The sequence below is a fragment of the Salvia miltiorrhiza genome, chromosome 1 (assembly GCF_028751815.1).
Source record: "Salvia miltiorrhiza cultivar Shanhuang (shh) chromosome 1, IMPLAD_Smil_shh, whole genome shotgun sequence".
Classification (NCBI taxonomy): domain Eukaryota; kingdom Viridiplantae; phylum Streptophyta; class Magnoliopsida; order Lamiales; family Lamiaceae; genus Salvia; species Salvia miltiorrhiza.
This window is the reverse complement of record NC_080387.1, coordinates 77,028,927-77,043,453: the sequence shown is the minus strand read 5'-3', so window position 1 is coordinate 77,043,453 and position 14,527 is coordinate 77,028,927. Positions and strand designations below refer to the sequence as shown.

The 14,527-nt window shown below is 32.8% G+C and overlaps 1 protein-coding gene across 1 annotated transcript; it reads left to right on the top strand.

Moving 5' to 3' along the window:
- The first annotated feature begins 3,834 nt into the window (after nt 1-3,834).
- LOC131014128 (putative receptor like protein 25) lies at nt 3,835-5,133 on the top strand. Its single transcript, XM_057942018.1, has one exon. It carries the CDS (start codon nt 4,210-4,212, stop codon nt 5,131-5,133), a length of 924 nt encoding a protein of 307 aa, XP_057798001.1. The 5' UTR covers nt 3,835-4,209.
- The last annotated feature ends 9,394 nt before the right edge of the window (nt 5,134-14,527 follow it).

The following is a 14,527-nucleotide window of genomic DNA, read 5'->3' as shown; positions in this document are numbered from 1 at the left end:
TGACGTTCATGATTTTTTTTTTTTTAGAAATTAGTTGATAATATCATTCAATTTCATGCTTTCACTACCTTGTTATGCCATTTTTTTTTTAATTATGCTTTATTGACTTGATTGGAATAATAATTTAGTTTTTGAAATAATTCAAAAATATGGAAAAGAATTTTGGGTTGTCTAAATTTTTTATAAAAACTATTTTTGATTGAATGATATTTTTATCTAAGAATCAATAGAATACATGTTTTTACTAAAGAAGACCCTTTCATAAAAAACTTAAGAAAGTGTGCATTTTTATCTATTAACACTTACTTTTATCCATCTAAACTAATCCTCAAAAATAAGTTTTTATAATATTTTTGATGAATTAATAGTTACTCCCTCCGTTCCATGAAGCATGACACAGTTCTTTTCGGCATGAGAATTAAGAAATTGGTATTTTGTGTGTTACGTGTGGTGGGTGAAAAAGTGAAAATGTGAATAAAGGGTAAATTTGTTTGCCATTTTTAGAAACGTGTCATACTTCGTGGGATAGACCAAAAAAGAAACTGTGTCATGCTTCGTGGGATGGATGGAGTATTTGAGTAGAAATCAAATTTTGTGGCTCAATGATTTGACTTCCGCGCGGCATTGTCACATAAGTCAAATAATGACTTGCAAATTGAGTTGTAGTAAATAAAATTGTGCATCATTTTTTGTAGCACGAGTTTTAATAAAATGTTAAATAAGAGTGTTGGAAGTTGAAAAAGTGATTGACTTTATTAAAAAATAAGAGTAAGAAATAAAAAATTAGTGGTGTAGTAGTGTCCAAAAATGACAATGCACACTCTTATGGGCCGGAGTAAGTAGTCTCCAAAATTCTAGGTATATTTTAAATCAACTATTACTCTCTTTTTTATTAAAAAAAAGATTAACGATTTTTCATTTTTGCCAATAGTGATTCAAATCTCTAATCTATTAATTGGAAGTGGAGAACTTTACCAATTGAATCACGCTTCGTTATGAAATTAACTATATATAACTTTGCATGACTATATATGACTTTGAATTGATTAGATATAAATTCTTGCACATTAATCTTTTTGCAATAAACCGTATGCTTTGATTAAAAAAAATGACATTTTAATTTTATTTTAACAATTTAATACCAATTTGTAAATATCAGGGAGCCCACAAAACTTAATTGATATTGCTCAATTCATAACTATATGTAACTTTGCATGACTATATATGACTTTGAATTGAATAGATATAAATTCTTGCACATTAATCTTTTTGCAATAAACCGTATGCATGCTTTGATTAAAAAAAATGACATTTTAATTTTATTTTAACAACTTAATAGTACCAATTTGTAAATATCAGAGGGCCCACAAAACTTAATTGATATTGCTCATGATTACTACGGTAGGCTCTTATTATTATTATTATTATTATTATTATTATTATTATTATTATTATTATTATTATTATTATTATTATTATTATTATTATTATTATTATTATTATTATTATTATTATTATTATTATTATTTCTCTCTCTTTTTCTATACTTGACTCGGTTTACATCGATCTAATTAAATGGAATTGTTTACAAATTAGCCCATATGACAATATATATTCACTTTCATATAATTAGAAAAAGCACGCCACTAACTAATTTTCTAATAGTAATTATGATTTTAGATTGGTAGATTAACTATATATGACTCTGCATTGAATAGGTTAGATATAAATTTTTGTACATTAATCTTTTAGCAATAAACTGTATGCTTTGTGATAAAAAAAAAATGACTTTTTAATTTTATTTTAACAACTGAAAACCAATTTGTAAATATCAGAGGCCCCACTTAATTGAACCATTGCCGAGACTAAATTGAACCGAGTCAAAATTATTTGGATTGAACAATTACCATTTAATATTCACCTAATAATGTATTCAAATTGACAAAAACGAACCATTAAATATAGTGTTCTAATTATACTTATTATTTTTGTGGCCGTGTTATAATAATCAAATCAATTTTTTACGACTTGGCAATCAAAGAGATTGATTATGTATATCTTGGGAATAAGAAATTCCACAATGCTATGAAAACTTTAGCAAATCTTTGGCCATCTTTGGTTCAATTATAAATCAGTTTAGTGGTAAAAAAATGAGATATATGGAACATTACATAAATTATCTGTCGTCCATTTCCTAATTTGTTGGTTTTAGATACATTTGTTGAAAAGATATTTCAAATTATCTGCCAAAGTAATTCTTGTGAACGTTTGGTACTAACTTTCAAATCTGCAAATCCTACAACTCTCTTCCAACCAATTAAATGGTGAGCTTAATTCCACTCCATCTACAACTTGACATCCCTTGCTATCTGCAACTCGGCAGAAACGATTGCAAAACTTGATCAAATCTTTATCTTATTTTGTTTTCTTTGCTTGTTGGCTTGTTCTCATATAACTAATTTATGCTTAGTTAGATAAATACTCTAACAGCAGTTGGATTTTTTGTTTCCAGCCATATTGGATCTTCTATTTTCTCAATGTTAGATGATTTGTTAAATTATGATGTCATCAAGTATACTTGGTGTGTCTTCGTGATACAGGGAAATATAAGATTTGTAACAAAATGTCTTGTGTGCATTGCTAATTAATTTATACTTTAAAGGCATTTAGCAAATAATAAAGTTTGAGCGTATGTTTTCAAGTACAAAACAAAATGTCTTTCTTACCATCCTCCATCTTTAAAGTGATTGAAATGAAGGGTTCTTAATTTTTAGGTCCAATACCATCCACCATTGGGAATCTATCAAATTTGCAGTGGCTAGACCTCTCTTCCAACAAATTAAATGGTGAGCTTCCATTCTTTATATGCAACTTGACATAATAACTTTTTTACAAACTTGATCGGATCTTTGGCCATTTTTGTTCGAACTAGTCTTTTTAAAATTTTACATTTGGTAAGATAAGATATGCGATTTGTCTAATTCCTTTGCCAATGCATGCACAATATGAAATAAAACACGAATGATATTAATAATAAAAGAAAAACATAGAAAACACTTTTTTTTGAATTGTATGACTTAGCTAATTTGTGTCAAAAGATCTGAGTCCTTTACATCTCTATCTTTAAAGTGTATTATATGAAGGATTCTCCAATTTCAGGTCCAATACCATCCACCATTGGAAATCTATCAAATCTGCAGTCACTATACCTCTCTTCTAACAAATTAAATGGTGAGCTTCCATTCTCCATGTGCAACATGACATCCCTTCAAATTTTTATTTTCTCAAATAACAGTTTGGAAATCTTTAGACATATTTCATCTAAATGCAAATCACTTTAGTGGCCCCATTCCATCAAATATTTATGAGAGGGTGTATTTTTAAGTCTAACAATTTGAGTGTTAATAAATTGCAAGGAAATTTGCCTATACGATTTGTCTAATTCCTTTGTCACTCCATGTGCAATATGAAATAGAAAAGGATGACTTATCTAATTTTTAATCTTTGATTTCTCAACTTGCTAGGTTGTTCTCATTTAATTAGCTCGTGCTTAATTAACTAAATACTTTAACAATAGTTGGATTTGTTGTTTCAACCATATTGTAACTCTATTAATTTTAAGGATCAATTGTTAACAAATGCTAATATTAAATTAAGTTGCCATTGAATATATGAGACATGCATGGGTGATATAAGAATAGAAGAGGTAATTTAATTTCTATCAAAATACTCCACGTGCATAAAATGTATTTCTTCATTGCCATGTTTTTTTTTTATGTATCCAGATTGTCTCTAAAGCAATATATATGCTGACTTCTCAAACTTCCAGGTCCAATACCATTCACCATTGGGAATCTATCCAAGTTACGGTTGCTAGAGCTCTCTTCCAACAAATTAAATGGTGAGTTTCCATTCTCCATCTGCAACTTGACATCCCTTGGGATTCTTCTTCTCTCAAATAACAGTTTGGAAGGGACAGTTCCACAATGCTTTCGAAACTTGAGCAAATCGTTGTCCATATTTCATTTAAATGCAAATAACTTTAGTGGCCCCATTCCATCAATATTTATCAAAGGGTGTAGTCTTCGGTCCATCAATTTTAGTGGTAATAAATTGCAAGGAAGATTACCGAAATCCTTAATCAATTGCAAAAGTCTGAAGGGTCTCGACGTTGGAAATAATAGAATAGAAGATGAATTTCCGTTTTGGATGGAAGGTCTTCCTAAGCTTCGAGTACTCATATTGAAGTCCAACAAGTTTGATGGTAACATGTCGCTGCCTTCACGAAGCAACCTTCCATTTCAAAAGTTGCAAGTTTTAGATATATCTGACAATGAATTTGTGGGGTCTCTCCCTCAAACATATTTCAAGAACTTTAGAGCAATGATGGATGTGAAGGAAAATAAGACAGATCTAATTACAAGTAGTGATGATTTCGATTTTCTAAGGTATGTGGAGATGAGAATCACCTTGAAAGGTTTGGATCTGTTATTGAAGAGACTGTTGAAAACCTTTACAACCATTGACTTATCCTCCAACAATTTCTCTGGTAGTATTCCAGATTCCATAGGTAATCTTAATTCTTTGAGATACTTGAATTTGTCACACAATAATCTCATGGGACACATACCTGCATCTCTTGGAAATATAAGTGTGCTTGAATCGTTGGACTTGTCATCGAACAAATTGGATGGAGGAATTCCAAGTGAATTGACGAGGTTGACATTTCTTGCGAAATTAAACCTTTCAATGAATGATCTTGTGGGGCAAATACCACAATCTACTCAGTTTTCCACATTTGATAATGATTCATACGTGGGAAACATGGGATTGTGCGGATTTCCTTTAACAAGAAAATGCAACGATGAGAACGGGCATCGGATGCCGCCAGAAGAAGAAGATGACGAAGATGATGAGTATGGATTTATAGATGGATTTGGATGGAGAAGTGTGGTGATGGGATATGGAAGTGGAATCATAGTTGGAATTGGAATTGGTTGTTGGATTATTCGATTTGGAAGGCCAAGATGGTTGGTGGAATTCTTTTTTGGCGTCGGATATACATACAAGAAGAACAAGAAGAAGAAGAAGACAAGGAAGAGAGCTACTACTCCAACACACAGGAGAAGTTGATTCAAGACAAACATCTATTATGAGCTTTTCTTTCTTGCTTTTTGTTCTTTTCCAGAGTTCAGATTGTTTTTTTTTTAATTGCTACTTGTGAGTTTGTGATTTTGAGTTTATAAAATGTTGTTTATGTTCAAAGTTTGCTAAGTTTTAATTTTATCTCATTTAAAATAGATTTGTGATTTCATTTTGTTAAATTGACTTAATCAAGTATTTGATTTGCATGATTGAGCCTGTAATTGATAACTCGGCCTGTATCTAATCACCCAAATGAGTGATTGTTTATCACCCCAAAATTGAGTGGATTAGTCAATCTCTCCCCCAATTCTATCAATCTTATTTATCCCATCCATCGAACCAAACATGAAACATCTATCTTACTAACCCCTCAATGGTTGTATTCCTTTCCATTTTTTGGTCTGGAATGTCTACTCTGTGATTATGTATTTTTTTTTTTCGTCTCTCTCTTTCTATACTTGACTCAGTTTGCATCGATCTAAATCGAATTGTTTACAATTTAGCCCATATGACAAGATATATTCACTTTCATATACTAATTAGGAAAAACACATCACACTAACTATATTTCTAATACTTATGATTTTGGAGTTCGTACTATTTGTAACATATCTTTATACCTGATTCAGATCGAGCCTTCATGATTTAACACAATTTCACAGGTGGTATTCCAAAAGAGATTGGTAATCTTAATAATCTAGAGATATTAGACATGAGTGACAATAATCTTAGTGGACCATTTCCAAGACAAGTTTTGAACATCACAAGTCTTTGTGAACTATACCTTGGTGGCGCCTCTTTAAATGGTATGTCTGCATTACTCTTTAAGCCAAAAGAGAGGACGAGTTGATACAAGAAAAATTTATGGGCTTGTTCTTCAGTTTGTTGTGAGAGCTTGTGTTTCAATTGTTTTTCTCTTTCTTACACTAATATTGTAACTCCAAAAATATATAGAAGCTTTTTAGCCAAGGTATTATCAAATAGCATAAGCAACTTAAATATTCATGGAAAAACAAGCACAAGTTATTGATGTAATAGCATTTTATACCTTTTAAAATAGTTAATTAAAATTCATAAATATTAATTATTGCAGACAAATATTAGTAGATATGATTAAATAACGTCGGCTGCAAATGCAGCATGTATGACAGACTTATAGACTAACTTTTTGTGTATATATAAAATTCTATAATTATTTATATTGTGCATTCGCACATATACAAAAGTATGGTTGGCAGAAGAAATAATTTTTTCTCCAAAAGTATAGTGCGGTCGTCTTAATTTCCACAAGTCTACTTTTCCTTTGCAGATAGTCACACACCACTCACTATTCACACGTCTACTTTTGCACTCCACCTCCACTTTAGTAATTAAAGACCCAGTCATGTGGTTTATAATATCTTAGGTATGGATGTTAATTCAGTCCGTAACTCGTGAATTGACCCAATTAACTCGTTGATTCGAGAGGGTTAGGGATGAAATTTTTTAACTCGATTGGCCTGTAACCGAATAGTCCGGCACCCGATAGGATCGACCCGAAATTAACCCAAAACCCTATAGGGCTGACCCGAAAAATTGTGTTTGCTTGATTATATGAAAATTTTCTCATTATTTGATTTTCAACTTCATTACTTTGCTTATGAAAATTAGTATAATAAGATATTTAAAAAAACAAATTGTGAAATGTATTTTAATTCAATATTAGAAAGTAATACTCATCATCAATATTTTTAATCCAATATTTAACATAAAATATTTAGTTGTAAAAATTAGAAAATGTTACGTATTTGATAACAACATTGCATTTTATATCTCTAAGACTTGCATATTATATCTCTAAACTTGCATTTATATCTCGATGTTGAAATATTATTTATTTATGCGTTTATTTATTACAAATGTAATATTATCAAAAGAAATATGTTAGTTAATTTTTTTTAAAAAAAAATTTGAGCCAGATTAACCCGATGGGATAGCCCGAAACAAGAACATTTAGGGTTAAGGTTGAAAATTTCTAAAAATCTTCAATCTGATTAGCCCGCACCCGAATAACCCGTAATCCGATAGGGCTACCCCGTAACCCGGTGAGTTGGCTCGATTAACATTCCTAATCTTAATAATTCATCAAGTTAAAATTCTCAACAAAAATAAAACTAGTTTTTGACCATCAAATTTTGGTACAAATCAACAATACTAATTGAAATTGACATTGGAAGTTCATTAACTATTGCAAATTCAAGTTCGATTGGTGGAATAATATTTTTTTTTTTAAATGTTGCGTAATATTTTCTCAAGAAAAGAAAAACGAAAACAGATTCTAATATTTCCATTACATGAAATTTCATCAGTTTTCTTCTTTGCCCAAATCACACTCCAATATTGAGAGCATAAAGAAGACTAGGCCAATTAATTTAATTCCTAAATTGAAAACTTACATTTTGGGGCCAGACAAAATAGTGACTTACGCTGACTTCAAAAAATGTGGAAATCTGTGTTTTATTATTTTATATATATATAGTTTGAGCATTAAATGTCGAAGTCGAAATCTGTGTTTGATGATAAATTTACTTACACTGTGTTCAATTCGTGTCCCTATTTTCTAAAATTATTTATTTTGCACGAAGGCAGGACGTCTACCCACATAAAGTTGAAAAAAATTGGAAAACTATGCGCACGCAGGCGGGATTGAACCCAATACCTCTCATAAAGGATTCGTGTCACGCAGGCGGGATTGAACCCAATACCTCTCATAAAGGAGAGTCATTGAGTACCTCAATTTTACCACTTGAACTAAGCCTCATTGACGATTATTAAATTGAGGTTTATTATAAAAGAAAAAGAAAAAAATCCCTTGAGAGCACAAAACGCAGACTAAGGGCACGAAACTCGAAAAGAGATCGTTAAGCTAAGAATCCTGAAGACACTAGCAATCCCATAACTCAGGATAGTCGTCCATCTCATCTGACTAACGTCTATTTACTATATTATTCATTGCCCTCATGCTATCATTATTGCTACAATCAACTACAAAGTCCCTCGGCTTGTAGCTCATTTCCCCCGCATTCCTGAGACGACCTTTTATGCTACCTTCCGGAACCGCTTGCATCGGCTCCTTTCCCATGCCCTTTCCCGTGCCCTTTGGGCGGCCACGTCCCCGCTTGGTCGTCTTGTCCGAGAGTATTTGCATCCCCTGATTAACCTGCTCTTCTAACCGACTAATGCGACTATCAATATTTTCCGGGCCAAGAGCGGACAAATCCTTGTTACCTTCATGCGAAACACCCCCTCTTTTGTCCAAAGTTGGGTCACGTTCGAGATAAACAACTGTGTCGTCAATAATCGGGCTGTTCAAACCCGCGCCATCCGTAGCCTCCATCTCCAAAGTTTCCTCCACATCCGAGTCCTCCTCGTTAATGACCAAGTCACTATCTTTAATAATCACATCTTTAACCCCCCTGAACCGGAACCAGGATTTTTTCCAACAAATCCGGGCCAGATAAATGAACCCCGAAAGACGTTCCAGAAATAGGATCAACGCCCATATCCAAAACAGTCTCCGCATTATTCTCCACGTCAAGAGCCTGAAATGCATTCCGCGTCTCAACAGCCTCTTTCTCAAGAACTTGAACAACAATCTGTTTTTTTACCGCCTGTTCGGTAACCTTTGACCAAGCCGCAGCAGGTTTAGCAGCCATGTGAGCTTTAGGCTTAACCTTCTTGCTCTTGTTTTCATTATCAGTAGCAGACTCGATCAGAGCTTCTTTACTGTCCTGGCTGTCCTTCCGCTTAAGCTTTGTACACTTTTCCACCTGATGTCCAGTGATGCGGCAATTCGAGCAAAAGAAAGGCAATTGTTCATAGCTAAACTCGACATAGAAAGGATGTTCACAATCTATAAGCATCGATTCCTGCAATTGCTGAGCGAGATCCACTTCAATTAGCACACGAATGAAATGGCCGACCTCTCCATGAGCTGATACACCATCAATTTTGATTGGAAAACCAATAATTCTCGCAATTGCTGTTATTACCTCAGGATCCCAAAACTCATTTGGAAGGTAATAAATTCGAACCCAAACTTGACATATAGAAGAGACTTTAAGCCTCATTGGCGATGCAACTAGTATATAAAAATAAATACATATATAAATAAAAAAGCAAAATATAAACAAATACAAAATATGTTTTAGTAAAATGTAATAATTCACATCAATTACTCAATAAAATCCTGAATTTAAAAATGTAAATATTCAATTTATACAAAGTGTAATGATAATTATAGTTATTAAATAAATTTAAAAAATTATTCGATAGTAAAAATTTTCAGTAAACATATGTTATTCATCATAATAAATAAAAAGCTATAAATTTTGAATGAAGATAAATAAAATAAAATATTTTAAATTTTCATAACTTATTCATTTTAAATTCATTTTTGATGATTTTTGTACAAAATTAAATTTATGATACATATTGATTATTTTTTCATGATCAAATTTGATGACATTTAGAAAATAATTACAATATAAAAAGGTAAAAAGAAAAATATTTAAAATTTTAATGGAAGAAGAGAGGAAAAAAATAGAGGGAGAAAACTCCTCTTTTATATACTATAGATGGGTTCATTGGTGGTTTTAACATCACTAGTACACTGTATTTAATTTCTACATGAATCTTCAATACGCAATTAAATCACCACTCAATTATAATTCATTATAAATTAGTCTTGGACTTTACTTGATAATAATAAAGTTATACACTATTAATCAAATTATAAAATGCTTGACTACAGTCAATTCTATACAACTCAAAATCTTATCACTCACGGATGGATGGATGGGAATAGATAAAAAATATGTGATGCACATTTGGTCTTTTGCTTAAATTCCTTTTTCAAATGGAAACAATTATATATCCTTTTCAATCAATTTCTGAAAATTATAAACCTCCAAAAAATTTAATACAATTGATTAACCAATTATTGCTCTGCGATTATCGCGATACCGAACCATTAAATATTGCAAATTCAATTTCACAATGACTTCCTCTGATGGGTGTGATTCAATTTCACTTACCATTAAATATTGCAAATTTAATTTATCCATGAAAAATGGAAAAAAAATAAAAATATATGTGATACACATTAAATCTTATGGTTAAGTCAAAGTCTAGTGCCCGTCGTGTAAGTAACAATTATATTGCCCTTTCAATCGATTTTTGAAAATTATCACATTCAAAAAAATACTAATTGAAAGCAATTTTCCATGTAGAAAATGTCATTGTGGGCTCCCCAATAATTTGTTTATAATTAAGAAATTTAATTATTAATTTTTCATTCCATAGGTGTGAGAGATCCGATTACGAATCACAATTCCCCCAACTCAGCTTCAAAAAGAGGTGGAATAATATTTTTTCTTAAATGTTGTGTAATATTTTCTCAAGAAAAGAAAAAAGAAAACAGACTCTAATATTTCCATTACATGAAATTTCATGAGTTTTCTTCTTTGCCCCCAAATCACACTCCAATATTGAGAGCATAAAGAAGACTAGGTCAATTAATTTTGGGGCGAGACAAAATAATGACTTGCATTGACTTCCAAAAAATGTGGAAAATTTACATTCTGCAATTCTCAGTTTCCAAAACTCTAGGCTCACAAGAAGTGTTTTAGATTTGACTATAAATGGCATACTCTAGGCTCACAAGAAGTGTTTTAGATTTGAATATAAATGGCATTTGTAGGCTTCTTGTTTTCTCACACAATTAGCACTCACAATATGGATACATTTTCCACCCTTCTTTTGCTTCTTATATTGTTTTCTTGTGTTAGCCTCTCTGCTGCACACAACATAACTCAATTCAAAAGTGATGAATATATACTTCTTGCCTTAAAATCCCACATCACTTCAGATCCTCACAATATTTTGAAAAATAATTGGACCAGGGGAACCTCGTTTTGCACATGGATAGGAGTTACTTGTGATTCGCGTCGTAGCAGGGTGACTGAATTAGATATCTCTTATATGTATCTCGAAGGATGCATTCCACGGGAAATTGGAAATCTTTCTTCACTCGTTTATCTTGATATGAGTGGAAACTCTTTCCATGGTTGTCTACCAGGTCGTCTATCTCTTAAATTTGTAGTTAGTAGAATCTATTTATTTATATGGTAATTCTATCAGGTCTGCTACCAAAGGACATTTGCAGTCACAATAACCTTCAAAGACTCAAACGACTTAACCTATCGAGGAACGAAATGGAAGGAGATATACCGTCAAGTTTGTACCAATGTCCACAACTTGAGAGTATTGACTTGTCAATCAACAACTTTGGTGGACATGTGCCTACACAAATTTGGAATATCACACTGCTTAAGGTATTAGACCTTAGTGAGAACAATTTGAGAGGTATGTTCTTATCTCTATACTGAGAATTTAACTAGTTTGATGCCTTACTATTCATTTCTATTGATAATCCAGAAATTAGTTGATAATGTCATTCGGTTTAAACGTAGATTTTGGGGTAAATGGCAAAGCTACGGCTCTTGCATCTAATGATATTCTGCAGTAACATGATGTATATATAGCTAAGCAATTTATTTATTCTTTTCTTATTTTATAACTTTCAACTTTATTTATATTGATTCTTTATTCAGATGCTTAATCTAACAATAAAACCGGGCATACACCTAAATCTAGATGTGATATATTATAGTCTCCAAATATAAAAAACTAGTGAGTATTTTGACGTGGAATTATTTTAAATTGTAATTTAAATTAAGTTATAGTATTATTTTCCGTAATGCTATTATCTAAGCTGATTTGTGAGATTATATCGTCTGGAGTTTGTAAAATTTGGTCACAATACACTTAACAAAAACTTAACAAAATTCTTAAAATTTGTGCCGAAGCTATTTAGGTATATATTTTTTTTTTGCGTACGGAGGGTGTATTTTATACCATAATATTTTATCAGGCCGCCTACCAAAAGACATTTGCTCACATAACAACCTTCAAAGACTCAAACTACTTAGCCTGTGGGCGAACAAATTGGAGGGAGATATACCATTGAGTTTGGGTCAATGTACACAACTTGAGAGTATGGACTTGTCAGACAACAACTTTGGTGGAAATGTCCCTCGAGAAATTGGGAACATCACACAGCTTAAGGGATTACGCCTTAGTTGGAACAATTTGAAAGGTATGCTCTTGTCTTTATACTAATAATTTAACTTAGGGTTAATAGCCGAAAAATACACGAACTTTCATCGAATTTGCATATTGCACATGACCTTCAAAAATAGCCCCAGAATACACCACATTTGAATTTAATCGCAAATTGCACCCGCGTTGACTAACACCTTGATCGGCGGTGACGTGGCCATCGGAATTTGTTGACGTGGACGATTTTCTGATGTATTAAAACGACGTCGTTTTGTCAAGCTCTTTTAAATTTAAAAAAAAATCAAAAAATGGAAAAAATCATTTTGTTCCAATTTTTCTAGTTTCCGGCGAGGAGGCCCGTTTCATTTTCCAGGCGATTTCTAGACGCCGAGCACCAGGCCAGCGCCCCAGATCCGCCGCCTTTTCCAGACGCCGAGCACCACCTCCACCTCCACCACATCGCACAGCGCGACCTTGTCTCTGACCGCTGCGTTCCACCACCACCGTTCATGAACGTCGCCGACCACCGAGCCCTACACCTTCAATTCAACGCCAACTCTGCAAAATCCCCGAATCCAGAACCAAAACGATTCTCGGTCAATGATTTTAGGAGGTTTTGTATGTTTGCTTGTTTGGGGTTCTAAAATCGCTGCTCTGCAATTTCTAAAATCGAGTGGTTGGGAGGTCGATGAAGGAGGAGGGTTTGCAGAGTGCGAGGCGGCGAAAAGTCGCGGGGGAAGAGGGAGGGCGGCGGGGCAGCGAAAGTCGCGGGGGAAGAGGGAGGGCGGCGGGGCGGCGGAAGTCGAGGGGAAGAGGGAGGGCGGCGGGCGGCGAAAATGGGCCAACTCCGATCAAATCAAACCCTTCCCCAAATCTTTCAATAGATCAAATCGAAGAAGGCGGTGGAGATTTTTGTGATGGTGGTGGTGGTGGAGATGACGGAAAACAGTGGTGGTGGAGAGGGAAAACGGTGGTGGTGGAGAGGGAAAATGGTGGTGGCCGGACTCAGACCGCATCGACGAAGGCGGTGGACCGGTGGTTCATCGTTCTTCATCATTCTTTCATTTTTTTAAATTTCTTTTTCAATAAAAATGACACGTGTAATGCCAGATTTTTTAAAAATGCCACGCGTATTGCCACCTACAATAAAAATGTTACGTGGAGTAAACGTCATTGCCGGTCAACTTTAATTATGGCCGGAGTTCTCGCCGTGTGCAAATCACGATAAAATCAAAAGGTCATGTATTCTGAGGCCAATTTTGAAGGTCATGTGCAATTTGCAAATTTCGTGAAAGTTCGTGTATTTTTTGGCTATTAACCCTTTAACTTATAATCTCGAAATCAATTGATGATATATAACGTCATTCAATTTCATGCTTTGTTTTCAAGCTTTTCATTGTTTTACAGTTCAATAAATCTATGCAACCACATTGTGGCCACCCACAATTTAGTTTAATAGGGAAAATTTCAATTTGTTTAATTTATTTTTTAAAATAAAAATAGTATTTAGTTATTTTATTGTATTCTCTACATTATAGTTATTTTTTTGTAATTTTTTTGCAACTTTTATTTTTAATTTAATTTTTAATAAAAATAAAAAGTTACAAAAAAAGTATAAAAAAATAACTACAATGTAGAGAATACAATAAAATAACTAAATCTTATTTTTATTTTAAAAAATAAGTTAAATAAAATAATTTTTTTTCTATTTAAGTGAATTGTGGGTGGCCACAATTTGGCTATTTAGCATTACTCTTTACATTATATCCATCATATGAAAAAAGATGATTAGAATTTACCATTTTGTCATAATTATTACTCATTTTTCTCGTTCTGGGGTTTGAGAAGAAACGGATTTTGATGTCAAATCTAATAACCATTATAGGTTCAACAAGTTTTGAAAGATCACGTTAAGTACTCAAAATATCACAAGAGATACATATATTCACTTAATTCCATATAGTTGGACAACTCTAATTTACATTTCATAATTGATAAGATGTATGAATATTTTTATTTTCATTATTTGAATTTTTTCAGCCCCACCCTTGTAATTGGATATTAGCTCACGTAATAGTATTTATCAAGGTCTTGAGATATCCTAAAATTTTACTTATATTCTTTTTCTTTTCGTATATCTGTGTATGGAATTCGGATTATTCCAACTCCTTTTTATGCATTTGCAACTATCCACAATGGATAGGGGAGCAGTTTGAAGTGG